We start from the raw sequence: 11,616 nt of genomic DNA on the forward strand, positions 1-11,616 counted from the left end.
TTCTTCTTCGTCATAATGGTGTAATGGTGCACCATTACACCATTAACCATTACACCATTAATGGTGTAATGGTGTAATTACACCATTAACGGTGTAATGGTGCACCATTACACCATTAATGGTGAAATTACACCATTAATGATGTAACCATTACACCATTAATGGTGAAATTACACCATTAATGGTGTAACCATTACACCGTTAATGGTGTAATTACACCATTACATCATTAACCGTTAATGGTGTAATTACACCATTACACCATTAATGGTGTAATGGTGTAATTACACCATTAACGGTGCACGCGGCCCGCGGAGCGGAGCCGCGGGTGGAGCTCCGGCGCCGCCGCAGTGAAGCCATGGCTCGCCGGCGGTGGCGCCGCCGCAATGAAGATGCCCATCGCTCCCTGGATGACAGGCCCCCTCCTCCTCCCCTTTGACCATGTCCTCGACTTCTCCCAGAATCCTCCCCTTCGACCATGTCCTCGACTTCTCCCAGAAGCAGAAGCAGAAACAGAAGCGGGGCGAAGGAGACGCCTCCTCCCTCACCACTACGGTCCGCGTCGGCCGTAGCCGCCACGCGATGCGCGGGATTGTCCGCAGCATCCGCTCCCTCGGCGATGCCGCCCCCGCGGCGGCGGAGGCGGGGGACGAGGTGGCGGCGCCGGAGAGGCCGCCGCAGCCGTGGGTGGGGGCGGGGGAGGAGATGCTGGTGTTTGGGAAGGAGAAGAAGGCGAGGACGCCCGCAGTGTCGATCCCGCAACCCGGCGGATCTCGAGCGCGGCGGCGACGGCGGGGGGGCAGCCGCGGCGAACGAGGCCGCGGCGGGGCGGACGAGGCCGCGGCATCGGCGGCGGCAGGAGCGACGGCGAAGCTCTGCCGCGGCGATGGCGCCCCCGAGCCGAGCTCTGCCGCGGAGCTCGGGGGGCGCCGCGGCACGCACGGGGCCGGTGCACGCGGCGGCCTGCGGGCGTCGGGGTTGAGCGGAGGCGCGGGGGAGGTCGGGGTCGGCCGAGCTCGAGGTCGGCCGGTGCACGCCAACGCCTCCCTCTCCGTCGCCGTCGCCGCGGAGGAAACGCACGTCGACCCGGCGGCCTCGCGCGGGCGCTCGCTGTCCCGGCTGGCCGGGTTCTTCATAATATTGTAATGGTGCACCATTACACCATTAATAGTGTAATTACACCATTACACCGGTGTAATGGTGTAATTACACCATTAATGGTGTAATGGTTACACCATTAATGGTGTAATTTCACCATTAATGGTGTAATGGTGCACCATTACACCATTAATGGTGAAATTACACCATTACACCATTAATGGTGTAATGGTGTAATTACACCATTAACGGTGCACGCGGCCCGCTCCGCGGGCCGCGGGTGGAGCTCCGCTGGGCGCAGCACGAGGAGGGGGATGACGACGACGACGGCGGCGGCAGGGTCTGCTGCTGCTGCTGGAAGAGGATGAGGGCGGCGGCGGCGGCCGCGTCGTTGGAGGAGCGAGGGGAGGGGAGGGCGAGGCCGGCGGAGACGGAGGCGAGGGAGGGGTTGACGACGTGGAGCTCGTCGGGCTTGTGGGTGAAGAAGCAGACGCGGCGAGCGCAGCCGGTCTCGTCCTTACAGAGGCGGGTGCGGTACTGGGCCTGGTGGAGCCAGGACTCGAACAGCCGGTCACGAGGAGGGAAGAAGAAGAAGAAGAAGAAGAAAAGAAGAGGGAAAAAAAAAGGTGCTCCAGCAGAAGGAAGAAGAAGAAGAAAAAGAAAAGGAGAAGAAAAAATTGCTCCGCCTGGCCTTCGTTTTTTTTTCCGGCGGAAAAAAAAAAGAACGAGAGAACGAAGAGGAGAGAGAAAGAGGAAAGAGAAAAAGTAATAAGGGTATTTTGGTCAGTTTGCTGAAAAAGCGGACCGAATCTGCAAAAACGAAAAAGGTGGCCCGATTTTGCAAAAGCTCAAAATAAGTGGATTTTTTATGCAAATTGGCCATAATTATTTATAATTAGATAATAATAATTATTAATTTAATAATTATTATTTATTAATAATTATTAATTAAATAATAATTATTAATAATTATTATTCTTAAAAAATAGATAATCGATATTATTATTAATTTATTATTTATAATTAATTATTAATAATTAGATAATTATTATTAATTAATTTATTACTTATAATTAATTATTAATATTATTATTTAATTAATAATTAATAATAAAATAATTATTCTTATTAATTATATAATCGATATTATTAATTTATTATTTATAATTAATTATTAAATATTAATAATTATTATTATTATTTATTAATAATTAATTAATAATTATTATTCATAATAATTAGATAATCTATGTTATAATTAATATATTATTTATAATTAATTATTAATAATTATTATTATTTATTAATAAATATTAATATTAATTATTATTAATAATTAGATAATCAATATTATTATTAATTTATTATTTATAATTAATTATTAATAATTATTATTATTTATTAATAAATATTAATATTAATTATTATTATTAATTAGATAATCAATATTATTATTAATTTATTATTTATAATTAATTAATAAGAATAATTAATAAGTATTATTATTTATTAATAATTAATAATAATAATTATTATTATTATTATTAATTAGATAATCGATATTCCTCTTGTTCCAATCTAACCATCCAAACACTATTTACTTTATTTCTAGGAACAACCCAATTTTCATCCAAACGCAAAATTGGTCTAGTTCCTGCTTATACCTAAATTTGTACCTATCTCTAGAACTAGCAGTTCTTATTTATACCCGATCCAAACGCAGCCTAAGAGAAGGATCCCTACATTAGAAAACCTGATAAAGAGAGGATAGACTGGGGATGCATACTGTGTGCTGTGTGGGACCGAACAGGAAACCGTAGACCACTTGTTCTCACGTTGCGTTTTCACGAAATTCCTTATACTGAAGGCCGTAGAGGAAGTCCACTCTACTAATTTGCCACCGACGTCACCTCGGCCTGGGACAGGTGGTCGAGCAAATTTGGGCCACAACCAACGTGCACCATGCTACCGGTTCTTGCAGCTTGCTGGTGGATCATTTGGGAGTTAAGGAATGGGGTGATCTTTCGAAACGTCACATCGGACCCCCTATTAGCTGTTCAGAAGTTGATTCGTTTAATGAAGCACTGGGAATTGCTCCTCCCTGCTAATCGAGCTGCTCGTCCCTGCTATTAGATTTCTCTCTCTCTCTCTCTCTCTCTCTCTCTCTCTCTCTCGGCCTCGGTTGCTTCACCACTGTAGCCTAATTCAATTCCTCTATGAATGAAGCAGGTAGCGTGCTACCTTTTTCTCAAAAAAAAAAAAAAAAAAACTTATAGAAATCAAATTTTATAATTTTTCGACATCATTTCCCTTACGATCAAGATGTCACAAATTTGACAATTTTTAATGACCGGTATGGGATACTTGCTAGTTTAACGGTGTAAAAGAATCGAAATTTGTTGAATTTTTGATAGAAAATTCTATTCACTACCTAGATAAAGATCAATAACTCGAATCTTGAATTGAAGGATCCGATCATCCTTTTTTAGGATGTCGTTCGATTTTGACCGTTCATTTTATGCCCGCTTGATGGACTTTATTATGATTTCGAAAATTTATGAAATTTATTTTCTATAAGTTTCAAATACTCTAGATCATATTTAACAGAGTGGATCGTCGATTCGGAAGCTCCATCATCGAAAGCAACTTATGAGTCTGAGGGCTCCAATACTCATAATAGTATAATAGCTACGGCCTTGCGCACATAGCAATCAGTCGGTTATGATATAATATTTGCGGTCCTATTCAAAAGCTGAAAAGCATACAGAGAAATCTTAATAGCCAAGTCAGAATATTGCAACAATTACCAAAGTGAGCCTTTTAATATAACAAAATAAAGTTTTAGGGATCAAAACAGATTCTGTCCAATAGTTTAGCAACCACCATCCAACTTATCCTTTCTTAAATGTGAAGTGATACTACTCCAATTTGTTGCAGTCCTACTTCAAGTGCTAGATGAGTAGTTCTATAAGGAAAAACACTACATTAATTCGATATTCTCAGCACATAACCACTAAAGTTAACTGAATCTTGTGCATTTGAGCCTCCAAATCTCAATTTTTGTTTGTCGTTGCAGAAGCTCGAAATTATTCTCTTGCTAAATGCTCTGTCGAAACCAGTTTTGTTGATGGTAGCAGCAAGAGCAGGACCAAACAAAATATAAGAGCTTAAATCATCATTAAGCAGAGGTGAATCTGCTTTGCTTGCCACTGGTGGTAAAGAAGAAGAAGAAGAAGCCTCTTCTCTTTGGTGTTGATCAAGGAGTGATTAGAACAAAAGCAACAATCTTGAGGACTTTTAGTAGAAACCTTTATTCTTGTGTACCATTCTATTCATTGCTCCGGTGCTAAGCCACACCTTGCATAAGTTGCATTGCTTTCTTTTTAATTTAAAGGGACAATGCATTATTATATATAGAGAGAGGGGAGATGATTATTGTTCCCCAGGAGGAGTACTGGGCTTGGAAGATCCAGCGTGATAATTAATTAGTTTCTTCCAGGTATGTGCGAAAAGACCCTTATCCTTTCCAGTTTTTCTGTAGCCCGTTATAAATTATTATACATTAAATATGGTCTATACTCACGTATTTCTATTTCAGATAAGACTGCAGATAATCTAAAACGTTTTAGTGGGGTTTTATTTTGGATGCCAAACTTTTACATTTAACATTCGAATTCCGAAGAGTTGGAAATTGTTTCACTTAGACTTTTTGAAAGGCTACAACTCGAGGAGTGTGCGAGACTCCAAATAGTCCTATATATAAGATATAATAGGTTTAAAACTCTTAAACTGGCTTAAATATTTTGGGTGGTGTCTAGATCCAAAAGATTAAGAGAATTAAGTATATTAGGACGGAAGTAGTTCTAGTACGAGTGACCCTCTGAAAAGTTGGGGCATCACAGAGTGGCAGGTTTGTAATGTAAGAAACACTAAACATAGATAGTGTAACTACCCAACTTACTAATATTATTATGTTTTGAATCTAAAGCACATGCTCAAAATATTTAAGTTTATTATTAGTACTCATTTGCTTGGGACATATAACAGCTCACACTTCTCCTTATTATTATATATGGAACTTGGGATGCTATTAGCGCCCCCCATTTAGGCTCTAAGAAAAATTCTCCTCATATCCACTCACATATATAATATAAGATCACCGAGCGATGTTAGACCTACCCACACATCCGTATGATAATCTAGCTCTTATATTAATAAACCAATCAATTAATATGATAAGTAAAATCATTTTGCATCATTGGTTGAGGTTCAATTAGTTTTTAGTTCCAGTAGGTAGGCCATTATATTGGGCTTCACAAGTTTTTAAAAGATCTTATAGAAAAGTCAAATAAGTGAACAACAATTCCACTTTCACAACGCTCTAAATATTTTAGATAAAGTTAGCACAACTCAACAAGACCAATAAACAATAGCCCATTGTAAAATAGCCTCTTAAGACTTCAACTAGTTTTCTTTTAATTCATTCGTCCTCAAATTTTTATTTGTTTGATTAATTTTCTTTTATAAATCAAGTAAGAAATTTTGTTAAATATTAAAGTGATTTTGCTAAATTTAACATTTTTTAATGCATTTTAGCTGATGAAACTTCCAATTTCATTAAATATTAAATGACCAATGGCTAAAAAAACCATCAATTTTAATAAATCTTTAATTTAGTTAATAAAAATTATTCAAATTAAAATAGTTAAATGTTGAAGGAATGTCCATAAAATGCAAAAAAAAAGTTAAGAGTCCATTTCAAAATGTTTTATAGTTATTATGTTTTGAACTAAAGCCATGCCTTTTTTATCGGAAAAAAATATTTTCAATATAGCCTTCCATTTAAAAATTTTTTTAATCTAGTCTCATTTGTATAATGAAAGAAATGATAATTTAATAGTATTTATGTGGATTTACGTGTTAATTGAGAGAGAAAATTTTATTTTTACCTCTCTGTCCTCCCCAACTCCCAACGCCACCCTCTTCTGCCCCCTCCCCTCTCCGATCTTGGCTCAGTAAAGACTCATCTCATACTTTCGGTCGGTGAACTGACTCTGATATTAAATGTAACGATCTGACTCGTTAACAATAATAACTCGTTGGACCCAAACCACTGGCCCAATATGCTTAAGCCCAGTTATTGTGTCTAGCCTAATCAAACTTATATGCTTCCACATCTAACCATAACTATCCAATGTGAAATTATTAGGGTATCACAGATGACTTTTTTTTAATTAAATATTCTATATCATTCCATATTTTTTCTTTATAGATTAATATTTTCAAATTATATCACTATTGATATTTAGTTGTTATGTTAAATTTTTTTTATTGATTGCAACCAACAATTTAATTTAAATTTAATTTCAAAATATATATTTATATTTATATTTTATTTAATTTTAAGTTTTTATTTAATCTTACATTAATAGTTGAAATATAATTATACGATTTAAATTCAAATTTAGAAAATTTTAAATTAAAATTAAAATATGAGTTCAAAATTATGGCATAAATTTAATTTTGGATATCAAATTTAAATGAATAATTAAAAATTTTAGTTAAAGTGGATTAATTAAATATTAAATTTGAATTTTAAAGGTTAATTAAAATTTTAATATTCTTAATTTAAGACACATACACAAATTTTGTATTTGTAGGAATTTGGAAAACATACGAAAATATTCAATGTATATATAAAAAAATTAGTTATATAGTTATTGTTGGCAGTAACTATTTAAATTTGAGATAGCATGCGAGAGATAATTTCTAGCAAAATATGATAGATGAATTTAATTTTTTTTAAATTTAAATTTTTATTATAAATTTTTAGATAAATATTATGCACAAATTTAAATTGATTTAATATTAACTATTAAAATAATTGTGATGTACATTTGCTGATTTGCAAGTCAACTAATATTTAATAATAATTAAGTTATATAATAATAAGAATAATTGAAAATTAATATTTAATAATAATAAATATTATTATTACTAAATTATAATTTTTTATTATTATTACTATTATTATTATTACTACTACTACTACTACTACCAGTAGGGGTGTAATTAAACGAGCTGAACACGAGCGAGCCGGGGCCGGCTCTGTAACACCCCCTGGGAAGTACTTTAATCTGTCACGCCCCGGGGTCCCTTTTTGTTTGTAAAAACAGCGGAAACGACTGAAAATTTTTTTTTTTTTGAAACACCTGACCCCAGGGTATGTCAGATCCGCCACAAATACAGGGAATTCACTGTTTACACGGACAGAGTTTCCCCTGTATTTGCACGGCGTCGCACAAGTACAATTATACAAACAGAGTACAACCAGAATACAACCACAACCATATGAACACACAATCACAACTACACATGCAGACGTTCATACATTCACCATTCACAACGCAACAGTATTCCAATTTTTAAACATAAATCCAGAAATATCATTTGAAATGTTTCCCACACAGAAACTTTTATCTTTTGAAACGCTACCACGAGGGGTAGAAAAATATTTGAAAACTGTATCGAATATGAAAACTCTTTTCTTTTAAAACGAGCGCTACCACGAGGGGTAGAAAACCATTTTTTTTGAAAAGCTCATAAATCTATTTTTATTTACGAAAACCCAGCAGAGAACTGAATATTCAAGTACTGAATGAAACTGAACCGTAATGAAAGTTTACTAATTATTCAAGCAAGGGAAAAGAGATAACCAAACGGGACGGAGCTCTATCGCGCGCTAGACTCGCTCCTCACCTGCCGTCCCACTCGGACCTGCGACGTCACCTGTAATGGGGGCGGGGGGTGAGAACATGTAAACATGTCTCCCCTCCCAGTGGGTACCGCAAGCCGACGAGGGCGAGGGTACGCACCAGCAAAGGAGGCTAAACAACAGTAAAGGTAAACAACTACAGTAGCTGCTAGGATATAAGAATAGAAAGTACAAGTAAGGAACTGATGTACAAGTAATGAACTACTGCTACTGTGTGTATGCATCAACTGGTGGATAGTCCAAAGATACCCAATCTAAACCTGCCTTGTTGGTCCGGAGACCTCAGGCTAATGTCACAATCACTCAACCTGCATATACCCAGTCGTAACCTCTGAGCTCACGGGTGGGCAAACCCAACCACTTTTCCGGAAAAGAACACCCCCTGCGGTGGATCAGACCGCTGGTGTTCGTGAAATGCGAACGAGTGGTGACGATCGATGCTGATATGCTCAATAGCCAACCGTCGGCAACCAGCCGACACCGACCGTATAGGTCATCAAGTACAAAGTGAACCGACCGAGATAGGTCAAAGTACGTAAAGTAGTAAACGACCAAATAGGTCACCGATGCAACAGGAGAACCGACCAATCAGGTCACAAGTATAGTATATACTAATGCCAACTACTCTACCCCTACACAGAATACTACGCATAGGACAACCGGGCAGAGTAAATAAAGACAGTATGGTGCAAGGCTCAATATGTAACGAGTAAACAATATGAATAGACGATGTAAAAGATAGGGTAAAGGAAGACATCACCGAGCGTGCACCGCTGTACCGACTTCGGATCGAAGTACCCACCTGTATAAAGCTGAAATGGTCTCGCTAAGGCGGAGACGAAGCGACCGGACCTACGAAGGGTCCACCGGGTTAGAGTCTAACCCACGAATACAATAACACGACCAATCTCACACAAATCCCAAAATCATAACCCCACTGGAATCGGTTTCTCAAACGCAACTTCCGAATCAGCCGGAAGTCCCGAAAACCGTACCGGAACTCCACCGTCGCTCACCCGTCGTTTCTGAACCCTCGAGACGACACGGGTGACCAGCCAACAAGGCTCAGCGACGCTACAGTCAACCACGAGGCACCGTCGGATGAATTCCGAGTCGAACGCGCGTTCTATCGGCGGATTTCGCCGAAAAACGCTCCGGAAATGACCGATAGATTTCCGCAAAGGCTTGGGGCCTTGGACGATCAGTCCAGAGGTTATCCTAAGCCTTTACCTGCTGCCAACAGCAGCCACGACGAAGCGAAACGCAAACGGATCCCTAATGACCCATGAAATCACATCATTTTATGTGATTTCATGGCTCTAACGGGTCGTACCAGCAAACCAGGGATCTACGGAGGTTGCCATCGCACTTGCTGCAAGGTTTCGGCATGCCTGAGGCCGTGCTCACCTTTCGAAGCACCGCCGGCAGCAACCACGCGCGCACGAGCGACGCGAACCTCAGCGAACCAGTGCGCACAGCGCGAAGATCGCACACTACTCATTAACCAGGGCACCGTTAATCTAAATGGAGGTGAGCATCGTGTTCAGCACGAGCCCACGATCACCGTGCTCACCTCCCGAGGTGCCAGGGAGTCCTCGGATCACCGGACAAGTGACCGGAACGCAAAACAGTGGTGCTGGAACCAAATTAACTACTCACCGGAGCTGTGGGAGCTAGGGGTGGCCGCCGGCGATTGGACGGCGGGCACTCCGGCCGGTGATGGGAGCAGCAGGTCGGGGAGGTCCGGGGAAGGCGCTGGCCGGTGTGAGACCCCTGATAGTCCAATATATGAGATATAATAGGGCTAAACTCTTAACCCGGCTTAAGCATTTTGGGTGGTGGCAAGGCCCAAGAGGTTAAGAGAGTTAAGCGTGCTAGGACGGGAGTAGTCCTAGGATGGGTGACCCCCTGGGAAGTCGGGGTTGAAACTTTATAAATAAATGAGTCTTTTTATAATTGAGCTCACCTTTATATTTTTATTTTGGTAAAAATTAAATAATAAAAATATATATTATATATATAATTATTTATTTATATATAAATATAAATTAAATAAATTATATAAATATAAAATATATGTATTTGAGCTGTTATCGAGCCGAACACGAGCGAGCTGACCCTAGCTCGTGTTCGGCTCGTTTATTAAACGAGCCGAAAAATTCAGCTCGTGTTCGGCTGGTTTACTGAACGAGCAATTCAATCTCGAGCTCATTTCGAGCCGTGTTACACGAGCTGGCTCGCGAACAGTGAGCTGGATTGCCACCCCTAACTACTAGATTATTACTAATACTTAATTTGACTATACAAGTCAACATAATCAAATAATTATTGTTCATAAATAATAATAACTAATAAGAATTATAATTATTAGTTTAAATTATTATTCAAAAATAATAATAATAATAATAAGACTAAATTATATAAAATCCTTCTATCAATATGTCACGCCCCGGGGTCCCTTTTAGGTTCAAAAGCACAGCGGAAAAATTAGCTATAAATTTTTTTTGAAAACCTGACCCCAGAGTGCCAGATCCGCCACAAATACAGGGAATCCACTGTTCACACGGACAGAGTCTCCCCTGTATTTGCACGGCGTCGCACAAGTACAACAGAGTATAGATACACACACAACCACAACCAGATGAACAACAAGACAGATAACATTCATCCATTCCATTCACACACACAGATATAATACTTGAGTTATGAATAACATTCCACATCTATCAGTTAAAATGTTTCCTACCTGGAAACTGATTTTGAAATACTAAATCCATAAAACCACAGAAAAGTCAATTTGAAAACTGTTCCCCACACGGGAACCATTCTTTTCAAAACCAGCTACCACGAGGGGTAGAAAACTGTTTTATTTCGAGAAAACACCAATCTTTTAGCTCATTCCAAAACCAGTTGAAAATCCAGATGATCAGATAATAAAACAAAACTGAACCATGTAAACCGTCTAAGCTATATGTATCCACAGAAATAATGAGGGTAATAACTAAATCGAGATAACCTGGGTCGGAAGCTCTATCGACCGCTACACGCGTATCTCACGTCTCGTCCTACTACTCATCGCCCGCGATACCTGAAACATGGTGGGGGAGGTGAGAATATGTAAACATGTCTCCCCTCCCAGTGGGTACCGCAAGCCGAAGAAGGCGAGGAGTACTCACCGGATCAGGAAGAGATAACTAACAGTATGGGTAAGTAAAATACAGTAGCAACGATAATGAACGAACGAGATATATATATATATGAAAACACAACTACCGCTACTGTAATGTACAACGGCAAGCATACAAGGATATCAAAATTATAGTAGCAAGACAACTGTAAAGAAAGAACTAGGAGTATATATGCAACAACCGCTACTATAGCTATATGCGTCAACCGGACGAGGAGTCCAAAAGTACCCAATCTAAACCGCCGTGTCGGTCTAAGGACCTCAGGCAAAAGCCACTATCTGCTCACACCTGGCATGTAACCCTAGCACAAAGAGAACACCGCTGGGCTCACGGGTCGGATGTACGACCACTTTTCCGGAAAAGAACACCCTCCTGCGGGGGATCAACCCGCTGGTGTACGTGAAATGCACTCGAGCTGTGGCGATCAATGCGGATATGATCAATAGCCAACCGTCGGCAATCAGCCGACAATCACCGCCCCTGGGGCTAATCGACCGTGTAGGTCATCAAGTAACAACGTGAACCGACCAAGAGAGGTCAATATACGGAAAGTAA

General features: G+C 39.8%; 2 protein-coding genes across 2 annotated transcripts in view; both read left to right on the forward strand.

The window, feature by feature from the left end:
• LOC109725242 (circumsporozoite protein-like) lies at positions 442 to 1,146 on the forward strand. The gene has a single exon (XM_020254351.1). The coding sequence runs from the start codon at positions 442 to 444 to the stop codon at positions 1,144 to 1,146; it is 705 nt and encodes a 234-aa protein (XP_020109940.1).
• LOC109724698 (UPF0481 protein At3g47200-like) overlaps positions 4,553 to 11,616 on the forward strand; it is a 13,813-nt gene continuing 6,749 nt past the window's right edge. Inside the window, exon 1 of the mRNA XM_020253602.1 lies at positions 4,553 to 4,597. The gene's annotated coding sequence lies outside the window, so the exon portion shown is untranslated. The remainder of the gene's footprint in view (positions 4,598 to 11,616) is intronic.

Source organism: Ananas comosus, linkage group 19 (assembly GCF_001540865.1).
Source record: "Ananas comosus cultivar F153 linkage group 19, ASM154086v1, whole genome shotgun sequence".
In the NCBI taxonomy this organism is placed as follows: Eukaryota; Viridiplantae; Streptophyta; class Magnoliopsida; order Poales; family Bromeliaceae; genus Ananas; species Ananas comosus.

Bases quoted from the DNA above. Each gene is read 5' to 3' on its own strand.
- LOC109725242 (XM_020254351.1), top strand. From the start codon at position 442: ATGTCCTCGACTTCTCCCAGAATCCTCCCCTTCGACCATGTCCTCGAC.